This window comes from Dermacentor andersoni, chromosome 9 (assembly GCF_023375885.2).
Source record: "Dermacentor andersoni chromosome 9, qqDerAnde1_hic_scaffold, whole genome shotgun sequence".
NCBI classification, from domain to species: Eukaryota; Metazoa; Arthropoda; class Arachnida; order Ixodida; family Ixodidae; genus Dermacentor; species Dermacentor andersoni.
Genome location: NC_092822.1, coordinates 137,840,320 through 137,856,547, shown reverse-complemented (window position 1 = coordinate 137,856,547; position 16,228 = coordinate 137,840,320). Strand labels below are relative to the sequence as shown.

The window sequence follows — 16,228 nt, the reverse complement described above, 5'->3', positions numbered from 1 at the left end:
TTGTGGCGCGAAATAAATTTCGTGAGAAGGGACACAGAGAAAAAGAAGACAGTGATTGTGGTGTGAAATACATTTCGTGAAAAGGAACGAAGGCGAAGGCCTTGTCAGGAAACATACGTTTCCTTTTGCCCTGTCTCGTGGACATACCTACAACATTGCATTTATGTCCGAAATAAAAATTGATTGATTAATTATGTGGTCTGGGCACTCTGGCCAGACCGATGAGTATAAAGAAGAGCATGCGACAATAAACGCCAGTCTTGCCGTGTCAGCCTCACGCTGTTAGTCGCCAATCGACATGACTCGTACAAATTCATGCAAGTAACCTATAAGTTTTTTTTTGTCTACACAAAGGGTTTTCGTGCTGTGCACCTTTCTGGCTATTTTCCAGTATACGCCAAGACATAAAATTCGGCCGACAACTGTAATTTTGTCTATCTGTAGCGATGTTATGACAACGAATATATACTGATTGACCATGTTGCATGCAAGCATATGTGCATGCAGTATGCTGTTGAGAAGGCGACAGACCTTCCACAGACACCCTTACCTGGTATCAATCATCACTTACAACGCATACATAGACAAGGGACAAAAAAAGGACGACGAAGACATCATTATAGCAGCAGCGATTGCCGATGGTGACTCAGTTAGCAAGCCATCAATAGCATTAACAGACAAAGAACTGGTTTTTCTGAGGTTGCACATGTGCTCTCGTTCATCTTAGGTAATGAATTTTGAATGCATACTCATGTCGGGTTGATGCTTTGTAGGGGGCACATTTGTCTTGGTGTCGCAGTATACATATACATATATATATATGTTTCTTTCCCAAAATAAAAATCAGTTGGAAGTCAGCGCTTGTCTTCGTTGTACTTTTTTTGTCCCTCGTCTACGTATGCGCTGTAAGTGACGATTGATACCATGGAATACCAACTAGCCCGTACCCAAACCTTGCTTCAAACCCTTACCTGGTCGCGTGAGAGCACCCGTGGCTGCACCCACTGCATGTGCACCTGTCCATCCACCTGGTCAATGGTGCCTCGCACTAGGCCCAGGGACAGAGCTTTCATCACCAGCACCTCCACCTGCATCACATGTCAATGGTGGTCAGACATCACCAAACACGTTGTGGCCTCGCTTCAATGAGAACGGTCATACGACACAGGTCAAAAGCAACACAGGCAACTCTCCGCAGGTGATAGGTGAGCAGAACAAATGACACATTGAGCATGTGCACCCCAGAAAGAATTCTTGTGTACATGGCATGAAATGATGTGGAACAGCACCTGCCTGCCTCGCCCCCCACCCATTTCAGAACAATTTCCATATGTGCAACCCCCCCCCCCCCCACCCCGTTTTTTTCCACAGGCTAAAGCCACTGGGTCTCTTGATTTGCCATCCTGGACCGTCCAGGACTGCCCAAGATTCAGCATATGCAATGTTCATTAGCTCAAAGCACCAGTTCAGGCAACTGTCAGGCAGTGCTGTTATTTTAGCAATTTCGTTGCTAGATTTCGCAACTTTCTGTCTGTTGCGACAAATATTTCTATTAGAGACCACAATTATGTTTAGCAACAACCGGCAAATATTAGTGACTTCGAAGTTAAGAAAGTTGCTTAGAAAATGGCTTTCTAAGATGCACTTTGTCATTCAGAAATTACCAAGTAAGCGGTCCAAGTTGCCTGAACATGTTTGATTGGTGAACAATCGCAGCAGTAAAATAATTCGCCAAAACTAATTGCAATAAAGTGTACGGTGAGATTTACAATGCCACAAAGGCATAACCACACACATCGACTGTAGAAAAGTGTACGTATCGGAGTAGCTGGGCTCGTTCATGTGAATCTCAATGCATGGCATCTGTTCTTCACAGCTTTTTGACGAATCAATACTGCACGAAGACTTCAGGTGCATCAAGGGACAGATGCTTAGTATTTGACCTGCAACGGCAGACTGCCCAAGAACCTACATAACAATCACGTAACTGTGATGATCGTGTTAACATACGACCAAGCCCATGTCCAAGAAATGGTATTTCATGAGCGCCAATAACTACAAAATTTGCTGGTACAATATGGTCCAAGAGCCTTTTTAATATTCGTGTTATGAGACACAGGCTGCCTGTGTTTGTTTTAATTGTCCTGCATTGGTAACTCTACAATCTGAAGGTAAACACAAAATTTCAGCTTGCCTCATGCGTTGTTGCATAGACATATTTGTAAACTAAAAGCTCTATACATCCCAACAGTAAATTTACTGTTGATTCTGCACCTGCATGGAGACTAGACAAATGTGAAACACTTCGGTAGCTTATTTACACCATGCTAGCTTATGTTCCAATAGTTCTTCAAAATGCCATGCAAATTAAAATTCAGTTGACAGCATTAGTGGCAATTTTTGCAATGTTGAAGCAAAATTTAGAGGAAATTTAGCAACATCTTGGTGCCAGTTTAGTAACCCACCCCCAAAAAATATGGCAACATTGCTGTCAGGAACAAATAATCGAAGAGGCCCACTGGAAATTATGGCAGCTGTCGGAGCATGCACAAGCAACACTGTGATGCTGTTACCAGATTTGGTCCAACAGGTCTCTCCGGTGACAGCAGCAGAGCTGTGTAGCTTGTCTTAATGTGATTTAAATTACTATATATTTACGCCTTTTACGTGCAGGCGTAACTGGCCAGCTTGTGAAATTAGCGGTGTTTGTCTGAAGCTGCGAAGCAAGCGAACGAGGAAGGTGCCTAGGCCTCCATGCTGACTCCGGTTTGTCTGCAAATTTTGTCTGCACATTTAATTAGCACGATGGGTAACCACAACACAGAAATCAGAGGACAAAAATTGTTAAGCACCCTTCATACTCTTCAAACTAACACTTCGAACAGAAAGTCTGATGCACATATACCTAAAATTGCGCTGCTGAAATGTTTGCTGTTATTAGATAATGAAGAAGAACTAACCAAGAAGAGGAACCAAATTATGAAGAACCAACCCCGTTTACTATTCAAGAATATGTTAAGCATGCATTGGGAGGAGGTTATTTGTGGCACTATATTGCACTCTGCTATGGGGGGTGCTCCCCTTTACCACCATGCCTTACCCATACGCGGAAACCAACCGGTACTTTGTGTGCCACTTCCTCAACCAACATGTTCGGAACTCTATGCAGTGCCTGCCACTGCCTCTGATGACAGACGCTGCAACCAGAGGCACAGTGTCTCAACGACAGCATCTCAAAGCGCTAGGAGGACGATGATGAAGAAGAAGCACTCGTACCTATTCATAGATCGGTTCCGTGATTGCTAGCCAATTATGCAGAGCTAATTACCTTGAACCAAAGTTTTGCTTGCACCAATGTGTCTGTGAAGGCGAGCAGCATCTACCGATACCAGCCGACCGCAGAGGTGCGTTTTTCTTTGCCACATTTTGTGACTACTTCTACTGCCGCCGTGCGAAGGATTGCTAGGCTTAGGCAGGTTCCGCGGACGCTAGGCCCAACACCGTCGCACCAACAGAGGCCTGCCGTACTCCTCAGTGGTTGCCGCTCGTCAGCTCTGAGATGGAGGCGCCCGCTCAAACAACAATGATCGTGGACAATCACACGTGCGTTCAACTTCAAGGAAAAGAGATATCACCCGAGGAATACCACAACGATGCCGGATGGACGCTCGTGGGGGAACGCATGTCGAGGCTGCGCCAGTGGAGCCCCGCCACCGGCAAGCCTGATGGACCCGGTGGGAGTCAAACAAGCACGAGGTCGAAATTCAACAAGAACGTCACAGCCTCGGTCATCAAGGCAGCACGCATGCCAGCCATGCCACTAGAAGAAAGCAAGATAGTTGTCAGACCCCGAGGGGGACTGGACATCGTCAAGAGTGGCACCACTACCATCGCTGCGGCCAAAATCACGAGCGAGGAAAGCGCCGCGGACACCATCTGCCCCAAAACGCAACAGAACATCATGGTCGTCAGTACACTGAACGAAGACAATGCGGCAAGGTACGCTAAAATCCAGCAAATTTCTATTCAAGGCAAACCCTACGAGGTCAGTGCATATCGCACGGCACCTCACGACACCGTAAAGGGCGTCATCAGAGGCCTCCCCATAGATGCGAGCACCAACGAGCTAGATAGAAACATCGTCAACGAGAGGAACCCGCTAGCAGTGGGCGCAAAAAGGATTGGAAGCACGACCACTGCGATCGTGGTGTTCTAGGGACCCAAGGTACCGAACTTCGTCCGATACAGAGTCACCACGATACCGTGCCGCTTCTACAGGAAACAGATCGATGTTTGCCAGCAGTGCGGCCGAGTGGGACACCGCAAGGACGTGTGACCGACCCCCACAATCAAGACGTGCCTGGCCTGCAGACTCGCGAACCCTATAGAAAACCATTGCTGTCCCCCAAAATGTAAGTTGTGTGGGGACGAACATCCGACCGGAGACCGACCGTGCAAGGCGAAATACAAGATCCCCTACGTAGTGTGCAAGCGACAATGGGAGCACCGACAAGCTGAACGCCAGCTGCTGTTGGAGTGTGATTTCCGGCCACTTGACAAGCCGCCAGATGCGCGAAAGTCAAGGACCCCATCGGAGAACCGCGCGCCTAAATCCAGAGACAGCAGCTGCTGCAAGAGAAGCCTCAGCAGCAAAAGGTCACCATCCCGTGAGCGAGTGAGCTGGGTCGACGCAGTGAAACGGAACAATATAAGGATTGAGTAGAAAATCAATGAACAAGGTGCGTGAAGCAAATGAGACCCTAAGACAAGAAAACGCGGCGTTGCGAGTGACCATCAACAACCTCACGAGAGAGATCGCCGAGATCCGTCAGTTGCTGCTACGCAACAACGAGCCTCTACAGAGACCCACGCCAAGCACAAGCAAGACCGAGGAAACAACCACAAACATGCAGGAGACAGCCATAGAGGAACCGGCACCGAAGAAGCGAGTCGTCGAGACCACGTGCAAGCAAACAGAAAACGATCGCATTGACAGCCTCAAAGCGAAATTCGAAACGACATTCACCAAACTCGAACAGCTAATCACAGCAAACATCGCAACAGTGACAGCATTGAAACAAACAATAGAGACCTACCAAGCCAAGAACTCAAACAGATTCGCCTACATTGAAAAGGCGACCCTACAGCCGATGGTAAGCCACGCGACGTTTGCGCCCCTCTTCACGCAACATCCACCCAACCAGGGAACCCCGTACACACCAACACAATCACAGCCGCCAGCGCAACACCAGCAGCAGCAAGTGTAACAGTGTGGCAGTGGAACTGTCGTGGCTTTGGAAGAAGGCAGTCATCTAACAGCACATCGCACATGCCGCGCAAGCCGGACATTATACTATTACAAGAAACACTAACTGCCGCACCGCAGTGCACAAGGGATCGCCCAACGGGAGAGGCCTGTGCACCCTGGTCAGGAAGGGACTGACGTTTGTCGAGAGCCAGCACCGCAGCGGGCCACAGCACGCTGATCGCGTGCGGAGACTTCAACGTGATGAACCCTGCCTGGGGCTACAACAAGTACACAGCAAAGGGCCGCGACCTGTACCAAGACGCCACGGAACTCGACTTCACCCTCATCATGGACCCGACACACCCGACGAGAATTGGTAACTCCGTGTCCCGGGACACCACTCCGGGCCTCACGTTCGTCAACAACAGCGATCACCTGGAGAAACAAGGGGACCAACCTTGGCAGCGACCACACCATCGTGGAAATCGGCATACCGGAACACAACAACACCAGCATCAAAACACACAGATGGATAGACTAGGATGCCTTTCGAGACGCCAGAAGCCAGAAGAGCGACGGTGACGACAAGATCGAAGACATCGACTTGTGGACGGCCGAAATCACCAAGAGAGTATGCGACGCGACCAAAAAAATTGAAACGGGCGCGGAGATCGATAAAGTAGACAGCCGGCTTGCACATCTCATCGAAGCCAAACAGTCAATACTCAATCGCTGGAAGAAACAATGGCTTAACTGCAGACTCAGAAAGAAGGTGGCGGAGCTAAACCGAGCGATCGAGGATCACTGCCGCGCGCTCTGCACGCAACAGTGGAACAAAATTTGCAACGCGGCAGACGGGCAGATGCACAGCGGGAAGACATAGAACCTGCTGCGGCACCTGCTCGACTAAACCAAGACCGAGTTGCACCAAAGGGACAGACTCGCCAGGCTCATACATCAGCCAGTCTCGGTACACGGCGCCGACGAAGTCATCAGGCGCATTAACGACAAATACCTGCCGACTACACCCACCGAACGACACGCGCCGTACAGCGGCCTGCCTAACGCGAAGCTCGATCGTGACGTCGACGTCGAGGAGGTACGCGCGGCCCTGCACGACCTCAACAGCCGGTCGCCAGCCAGCCTGGACTTCGTCACGAACAAGGCGCTCAAGAACCTCGACGACGACTCGATTGAAAAGCTCGCAAAATACTACAACAAGTGCTGGAGAGCGGGCGCACTGCCAAATCTGTGGAAGACAGCCAAGACCATCCTGATCCCCAAGCCGGGGAAGCCGCCGGACACAGATAACCCATCTCGCTCACGTCCTGCGTGGGCAAGGTGCTGGAGCACGTCCTGCTCAACAGGTGGCAAGACTACCTGGAACGAGAAGGGCTGTACCCGGCCACTTTGATTGGCTTCAGACAGCACCTCAGCACGCAGGACGCGATGCTGCAGCTCAAATACCAAATCATCGACGATGGCGGCAGTGCCCGCGACAAAAAAGCAATCCTAAGGCTCGACCTGCAGAGTGCCTTCGATAAGGTGAAACCCTCGGCGATTCTGTCCCAAGTCTCCACGCTCAACTTGGGTGAAAGATCCTACAACTACATCAAGGACTTCCTCACGGACAGGACCACCGAGCTACGAGCAGGCGACCTACAGAGGCAAAGGAAACAGCTCCGGAGCACCAGCACACCACAGGGATCGGCCGTTTCGCAGATGCTGTTCAACCTGGTAATGATCCGAGTGGCCGAAAAGTTCGCAGACATCGAAAATGTCAGGCACACCATCTATGCACACCAACTGTGGGTGATCGGTGGCAGCGACGCCCACATCGAGGGCGCGCTGCAAGCCGGCGTCGATGGAATAGAAGATCGGCTGGAAGGCACCGGACTTAGATGTTCGCCGAGCAAATCGGAGCTTCTCATACTCTCTCCTACCAAAAACAGCAGAAGCAAGACCAGACAACGCGAAAACGAAAAAATCAGAATCGTGACCAAATCTGGCAACGTGATTCCCAAGGTCGGCAAAATTAGGATCCTAGGCATGGTCATTGAAACCATCACCAGTTTCACGGCAAAAGCAGCCAACGCGATTCGACTCCTTAAACGAGTCACTTCCCGGAAGGCTGGCATGAGAGAGGAGAGCCTTATTAGGCTAGTCCAATCCTTCATCATCAGCCACATCACATACGTTGCAGCCTACCACAGATGGCTGCAACACGAACGTAACGAAATCAACGTGCTCATCAGAAGAGCGTACAAGACAGCGCTGGGCCTGTTCGAGTCCACGAGCACGACCCGCTTGTTACAACTCGGGATACACAATACGCTTGAAGAAATAGCTGAAGCACAACACACCTCTCAACTGGAGTGGCTGTCCAAGACCAAAGCCGGGAGAAAGATACTGGATGATCTGGGAATAGGATTCTCGAACAAGGTGGAGATGAAGCTCCCCGTCCCCGAAGAGGTCCGACGCCAGACCAGAATCGACCCCATACCGAAGAACATGAATCCTCAGTTCAACAAGGGAAGAAGAGTGGTGAGGGAAAAGGCTCTCATCGACCAGCATGCCAACGACAAACACGCGCGGTACGTGGACGCGGCCGAATACGAATGGAACGCCTTTGCAGCGGTCGTCATAGAGGCATCAACCGGTGCCACGAGGACGGCAGCGAGCGTGAGAAGTGCCGGAGCGGAACAAGCGGAAGAGGTAGTCATCGCCCTGGCCATCGCCGACGCAGACTGCCACACGGTGCTGAGCGACTCGAGACAGGCGGTGCAAAACTTCGCCAAAGGCCAAATCTGCAGGGAGGCTGAGCGCCTACTGCGAGCGGTCAAACTACAAGACAGAAAAGTAAGACTCAAGTGGTTCCCGGCGAATGCGGGCGACGCGTAGCAACGCAATGAGAACCACAATGAGACGGCACACGCAGCGACGTGAGCGCTAACTAACCACGTCCCGGTGACAGACCGTCCAACGTGGTTCAGAACCAAGGACCGCGTGACAGATTAGAATGAAATCACGAAGGCCTACCGCCTGGCTCGCAGGACTCTCTCACCCCCGCACCCGAGGCTGAGTCGAGCGGAACCCTCTCTAGCCTCACGCCGTAGAATAGCACGTATTAACCTTTTTAATAAATTTTTTCATTCTTTGCCTTTTGAAAACCCGTACATAAAAAGAGCACATCGCACTGCCCGCACCAGTCACTCTAACACAGTATATCCCCCGCAAGCCCATACCGTTACTTTTCAGCAATAATTTTTTCTGCGCACGACACGAGACTGGAATGGCCTGCCCGCCGAAGTTGCCACTATCATCCACCCACTTGCATTCAAGCGACTCATCGGAAATATCCCTTTGTAATTTGTAGTATCTATCTTTGTCACTAACTCCCCACTCCCTCAAGTAATGTCTCAACAGAGACCTTTGAGGAAATAAATAAATACTACTGAGACAGCTCCAGACCGGATCGCTACCCAGCCTGAGACTGATGCATCTCATGTACCCCCGAGACATATCTGACCGATAAGTGCAGAGTCTGCCGGAGGGAGACGGCAGATTACATGCACATCTTGTGGGATTGCGTTAAAAATCCAGAAGAGGCAAAATCAAGAACGCTCCCACCACAGCTTGAGGCAGCCGCGAGGAGCTACAACTGAGACGAACAGCTCTGGGCCGTCCAGCAGGTCCTCGGGGCGCTCGAAAGGCAGGGACCCAGCAAGCCGGCAATGGCGAGCGGAGACCCGTGCCGAGTAACGGCGACTTCGTAGATGACGTAGGCCCTCGGCGGGGCAGGCGAGCGCCCAACTGCAGGCACAAATAAAGCTGGCTCCAATCCAATCAAAGCGCTAGTTGTAAAGAGGGAAGAATGCTTGCCTGTGCATGCTGACAGCCCGCTAGGTAATTTAGATAGTAAGCGAATGTTTCCAAAGAGGCCTCCTACCCCGGTGGCTGCTGCGTATGGTGCAGCTGTGCGAGCCCTGTCTTGAATACGATCTGCGATGCGGACAGTACATGTGCACTATAGCACCCATATGCTTGCCCATCACCCGCGCTCACGAAGTGAAACGTCACTGAAACTTTTTTCATTTTGTTATTTAAAGATGAGATGCTACATTTACAATGCATGCTACATGGTTATCCAGTACAGGTAAATCAAATTATATATGGACGGCTGCTTGAACTCATGTGCTATCACACCCTCCATCCTCCCTGAACTGCCCAATAAGTTTTTTTGTGAAAATACAACCGATTGGCACACCAAATTGCTCAGCACTACTCACTTATCCATTTCTATTATGCAACTTCTTTTTACAAAAATTCATCCAAAAATTGCTTAGGCAGTGTCATCATTATCAGCCTATCTTTATGTTCACTGCAGGACGAAGACCTCTTCCTGAGATCTCTACCATATTTACTCGCATAATGATCACACCTTTCTGTCAAAAAAATTGAAGAAAATTCAGGGGTGCGATCATTACATGGTTTAAATTCCCCACGGAAAGAAAATTTTTTTCATCCCGTGTTTGCTGCGGGATGACAACAGGTCAACGAACAGGTGGCTGCCGCTGTAACAGTGCGGGACACCAAAACAAAAATGGCGGCCGGTGGAGCAAGTCAAACGCGCCGAACGCTATTTCTTTTCTTCTCGGGAGAACATTACGTTCATTGAAACAGTTTCTTCCGTATCAGTAATGAATAATATTGTTAATATCGGCAAGTTTGCGGCAATAAGCACGATGCTCTACACAAGCACTGCACCCACTCTTCATGCCAGAGAGTTTTGATGCCGGGGCGGTCAGGTTAACGTCTACAGAGTACCCGGCCTCATCATTCACAGCTGTCGCTACAACCTTGTATAGAAAAATTATGAAACTGCAAAGGCCGCGAAAGACACTGAATCATAGAAAAAACTGAAGCAATGTCATATTTGCATGACCTGTCTCACAACCTAAAGCGTATGGCCACAAGGAGTGGCATACACTGGTGTTTCCTGTGTTTACCAAACTGGCAAAGAAAGCATATTTAGCACCAGCAAACAAGGACAGAAGGGAGATGGCACCACAATGCGCTAATATCAACAACTTGATTTTCAGGCAACACACACCTATTTAACTTGTACACAGTGGCGCCACCTCATCCAAATCTTAATCATCCAAAAAAGCCATCTCCTTATGTAACAAGTCGACCGAAGGGGCCCTAACACACATACACTATTTTGACAGATAGCCTGAGCCTCAATAATCTCTCGCACATCTTTATCTTTGTGCTTCGCAAGAACCCGGCAGGATCCATACACCGGCACACAGCCGCATTCCTGACAGTGAGTTGACAGATGACCGTATTGCTTATTTTTCAATTAGGCTATGTTCCCATAATCGGTCATTAAGACACCTTCCTGTCTGTCCGGTGTATTTTTTCCCACAGAACAGCAGGAGCTCATAAACAACAGTTTCTACGGTGCTTTACGATGATTCGTAGACCATCCGACAGCTGGCCTACGGTTGTGGGGATACGTGACTCTCGCGCGTTCCCTGATATCTTGTTTTTCCGCATAGCTCCCGCGTCCTGCAATACGGCTTCGCCGCGTGGCCTGGAGCCCGCGACGAAGCGCAGTACGAGAGATGGCGCGAGTGTTGCGCTGCTAACGCCACCTACCGGCGGGGTTACTTGGGCGTGAAAAGGAGAAAGCTCTTCCTCTTGGTTTGCGGGTCGGCGAGCACCGCGGACATCCCGCGTGTTCGCTGATCCATGCTTCTGCGAGACCGTCTCGCGTGGCCTCCTTTGAACGCACCACCGTTCGCGTCACCGTACGCGCGAACGGCCAGGCGTTGGGATCCAGCATAGGGCGAACATATTCGCTCGTTATCCGGTTGCAGTGAGTCGGACTTCTAGATTCGTTGCACGCCCATCGGCATGTTTTGTGGATATCAACTCGGTTAGCAGGCATTGATCTATGAAAGGTGCAATAAATGCCCTTGTGATTGTTTGCACTACTCTGTTGTCGTTCCTTTGTCCCAAGAGCACGGGTGAGAATACCACATCTGGTTGCCCAACGTGGACCTCTTGGGGCATCGGACGATAGTTTTAACAGTTTTGCTTCGTTCGAGACGTTTGAACTGAAGCGCAGGGCTAGCGTGGATTTTGATCGCTAGCGTTGGCGGCGTGCTTTCTTGAGCGAGGCGACGGTGGTTGTAGTGTGTTTGAACTTGTCAACATGCTAAGCCTTTTCGCAAGTGTTTTTTTTTTTTTGTTTGTTTAATGACATTTGTCGGTATGAGCGCCACATGGTCTACATCCTGGGAGAGCAAGGCTTAGCGCCCGCGGAGCATCGGCAGGCCTGAAGCGAGTGAGTACAGAAGCCTCGTGTGTGGTCTGAATTTCTTATGTAAATAGCTTCTTCTATCTCTTTGACTCTGATGAAGTCGCATCTCTGGGAGCCGGGTGGCCGCGGGCCACGTGTGCCGCTACGGGCTGACTGGTATTGCGGCCTGGCACCGGGCGCTCCGACACCGTCTGGGACGGTGGGCACCGCCAACTCGGATGCTGTGTGCACCGAGCGGGGTAGGACCAGCTAACAGAGCTGACGTCTCCTCGCGGCTGCTTGTATTGCACCCATTTTGGGTGTTGTTTTTTGGATGCCGGTTGTTGTCAGGATAGCGACGCTTTAGGCCTAAGGCGTTACGAAGCTGCCTGTCGCACGTGGAGGGACACAACCTGGTGGACCGTGGCGTTGAGTTGTTGCAATTTGCTTCCCTCATTCTAGTTAGCCTCGCACGAATTGAAGTTACTCGTTCGACTCAAGGAAGCGAGCTTTGTTCACGTGAACTTAGCATCTGAGTAGCTGCCCGATCTTTTGCTAGCCGAGTTGAACATCGTACCACAGGGGCGATGTGCATGCAGACTTCCTCGCCCTTGCACTACCGAGGTGTTTGCCGAGTGTGTTGAGTGTACGCAGCGTGAGTGGAGTCGCCTGGTTTGCCGTCACCTGCACATCATCTGCGCTGCTGCCCCGGACTACGATCGAGCCACCCCGGGCAATAGTGATGCTGTGGCCTCTACGGCGCAGCGACTTCGACGGCCTCCTGTATCCAGCTCGCAAACCTCGGGGGCGGAGAAAAGAGCCGGCGGTCACTATTGCTCTAGCACTAATTGATTCAAGAAGAGTTATGGTGTTTAGTGACTCGCGATCTGCGATTAAAGCCTTCTCGAGAGGACTTGTTGCGGAACCGGCCAACAGACTGCTGCAGGGTAGGAATATCACTTCGCATACAGTTACTTGGTTCCCGGCGCACATGGGGACAGTGGAGGGAGCCCCGCGTAACCTCAACGAGGTGGCGCACAGGGAGGCACGAGGATTAGTGTGCCGTGTACTCCCTGAAGGGGCTGGATCTCCCGCTCCTGAGTACAGGGACCAGCTGTTAACCTACAGCGAAATCACCAAGCACTATTACCTAGGGCGCAGGGCATTCCCCCTGCCACATTCTAAATTAAATAGGCCACAGGCGGTTACATTAAGGCTTCTGCAGACACGTACGTACCCTAACCCGGTCATCATAAACAAAATTAATCCGGACTGCAGGGTTTCACTCTATTGTAGTAAGTGTGGGGGTTTGCTCGATTTAGAACACATGCTTTGGCTCTGCTTGGCATTGGCCGGTGATGGTTCTCGAGGTGAACAGTGGTGGCAGCGGATGCTGCACAGTGAAGTGCTGGTGGACCAACTCAGGGCTGTCCAGAGGGCCCGTGTGACGGCAGAGGGGCTCGGCCTCTCTGTACCGACGTGGGAGCGGCCCGCATCAGTCCCAGACTGATCCCTCAGGACCTAAATAAAGTTATTCATACCATACCATACCATACTGACAGCTATGCCGACTCTTGTCAGCAGGGCACGTCGGCGCGAGCGACGCTTGCTCGTACAGACTACTGCGTCGTCGTTTCCGGAGTCCTGGCCTGGAATTGTGCCGTCGAGTCTGCAAAGCTGCTGCTGTGACCGGCGGACGCCAGCGGTGTACCCAAGGAAAATGTCGGCTCGCATGTTATGGACAGCGTGTGGACATTTCCTCGGAGCGGCCACTGTTGCATGTACTACCTTGTTCACGAAGCACACATTGATGTTAGACCGTGTGACATGTTTCGCTGGAATATGTAGTGATTTAAGGCTGGGGGGATGTTGGGATGCGTGACTCTCACGCGTCCCCTGATATCTTGTTTTCCCGCATAGCTCCTGTCTCCTGCAATGCGGCTTCGCCGCGTGGCCTGGGGCCCGTGGCGGTCGGTGTGGTTGAAGCGCAGTACGAGAAATAGCAGGAGTGTTGCGCTGCTAACGCCGCTTACCGGCGGGGTTACTTGGGCGCGAAAAGGAGAAAGCTCTTCCTCTTAGGTCGCGGGTCGGCGAGCAGCGCGCAGTCGTCCCGCGTGTGCGCCGATCCATGCTTCTGCGAGACCGTCTCGCGTGGCCTTCTTTGAACGCGCCACCGTTCGCGTGACCGTACGCGCAAACGACCAGGCATTGGGATCCAGCATGGGGCGAACATATTTGCTCGTTATCCGGTCGCAGCGAGTCAGACTTCTAGATTCGTCGCAAGCCCATCGGCATGTTTTGTGGATAGCAACTCGGCTAGCAAAAAATTAAATTAAATTATGGGGTTTTACGAGCCAAAACCACTTTCTGATTATGAGGCATGCCGTAGTGAAGGACTCCGGAAATTTCGACCACCTGGGGTTCTTTAACGTGCACCTAAATCTAAGTACATGGGTGTTTTCGCATTTCGCCCCCATCGAAATGCGGCCGCCATAGCCACTGAGAAACCATGACGGGTAACTTGGCTAGCAGGCATTGATTTATGAAAGGTGCAATAAATGCCCTTGTGACTGTTTGCACTACTCTGTTGTCGTTCTTTTGTCCCAAGAGCACGGGTGAGAACCCCACATGGTACAGGTCCGTTAATTGACATATTTTTGCCAGCTTTTCTGGCACTAAAAAGAGCACTTTTGTGTCCACCCGGCTAGCCATTTTCTTAAGACTATGTGCCGTGCTATGCAGGTAGGGCACTACCGCTACCTTCCCTCTGCATTCTGTTCGTTGATTTGCCGCATCCCGAAACTGTGCTATTTGACCCGCACCTTTTTAGCAGCCCCTCTACGACCGAAACGTGCACTGATTCCGGAAACCCTGCTGCTGATAACCTTCCCGACTGATCCATAAGATCTTATGGTGGCAAGATTTCTTTAATGCATTTCCAAAGCACAGGTTGGCAATGCTCCTCTTTACGAACTTCGAGTGGGCTGACCGCCACGGCAACAGGGGATTATTAGTTCTACGTTTATACTCCCAACACATGTGCCGTTCCCCAACTCAAGCTGAATATCTAAGAAACGCAGCACATTATCAATCTTCAATCGTGAGAGTAAGCGGGCTAAGGCCTGCAGAAAAAACTTCGTAAAGCTTGCCTACTGTATGATGTGCGTCTGGTTCGAAAAGGACTTGATAGTCATCAACATGCCTGATGACTTTAACCACTCTGTGCTCCGACAAGGTATGCAACAGGTTTTTGTTATGGTGAGCTAAAAAAATGTGACTTAGTAGAGGCGCCAAACATAAACCAATGCAAACCCCCTGCTTTTGAATGAATATTTCGTCATTACATACATTACATTACATTCGTCGAGTGAAGGTAGCAACTAAGCATACCACAAGGTAAAGCAAACCGATGCATCTCTGAAGGGGTCGATGTGGTCTCGCGCAACACACCGATGGTCTCATGTGTACCGGTAACATGTGCAACTTCGTTCTTGAGGCAGAACTGACTGCGTTTTGCCAGCAGACAAGGAAGGTGATTTTAATACGAAAGTCTGCTCTGCAATTGCCTCTGTGTTCGACGAGTGTAGCAATGTCTCTCTTAGAAAAATCAAGCTAGAAGCAAAGCGTCTTTGCAAAAAGGCACACCTTAGTCAGTTGGTTAGTGAAATTGACAACGCGAAGTCTGGTTGCCTTCAAATCATGTTTAGTGCGAAGACGCACAAATCCGATTGCCCATTAAGGATAATAGTTTCAGAAACCGGGTGATGGCAAAAAAAAGTTTGCTTTTTTCTTGCAAGAAAAGCTCAGAATTCTTAATAGTCACAACCAATTTTTGGTTAGAAGCTCTGCAGAAATCGTGGATTTCCTGAAAAAAAATTCTGACAAAAGCTCATCAGCTTGCTCCTTTGACATAAAGGAATTGTACTACTCCTTGGCTGAAAAGAAACTACAGTAGAACCTGGCTATATCGAATTCGCAGAAAAACGCCTATCATGTGATATAGAGCATAATTCGATATAAGCCTGCTCAATAATTGGATGTCATAAAAGCACATACCATTTATAAAATCACTTTATTGCTGAAACTAGCTTGTCCACCACTGATTCGTCAACAGCTTCCGGAAATTCTGACAGCTCACTTCAACTTTGGCAACAGCTTTGTCGCATTCATCAGAATTTACAGTCATTACCGAGCACGTGGAAGCCGGCACGGCTGAAGCAATTTCGGATGAACCACTCATACACGGCCGTGCGTACGCGTCGGGCGCCACGGGCACCGAGGTCACGAGTTTGGCCGCTTTAGCCCTAATCTCCCCCTTATTCTTCAAGATCGTGCTGAGAGTGCTCCTCGGAAACTTTCACGTTGCAGGGACATCCGACTTCTCACCGCGTTCGACCCCATTTATGATTTCGAGCTTCACAACAAAAGGCGAATCTGCCGCTTCATCACGGCAACACTGCGGGGGAAGGCCCACAAGGCGCACACACAATGAACCAGAAAAAGCAGCGAGACAACTCGCACGTTCACTGTCTTACACAACGAGGGCACAAGGGCCTCTGATTGGTTGTGTGCGCAAGCGCTGCGGGTGGGCCAGGATCATTTTTTGCAGGGGGGTGTCGACGGCTCACTCGACGCTGCATGGTCACGGCAGGGAGAGCGGTTAGATGGAG

At 50.4% G+C, this 16,228-nt stretch overlaps 1 protein-coding gene across 2 annotated transcripts in view; it reads right to left on the bottom strand.

The window, feature by feature from the left end:
• The window catches only part of LOC126529770 (26S proteasome non-ATPase regulatory subunit 13-like), a 199,400-nt gene that overhangs the window by 12,185 nt on the left and 170,987 nt on the right, over nt 1-16,228 (bottom strand). For both annotated transcript variants that reach the window (XM_055070023.2, XM_050177280.3), the window contains exon 11: nt 972-1,088. In XM_055070023.2, coding sequence (XP_054925998.1) covers nt 972-1,088 — 117 coding nt within the window. The remainder of the gene's footprint in view (nt 1-971; nt 1,089-16,228) is intronic.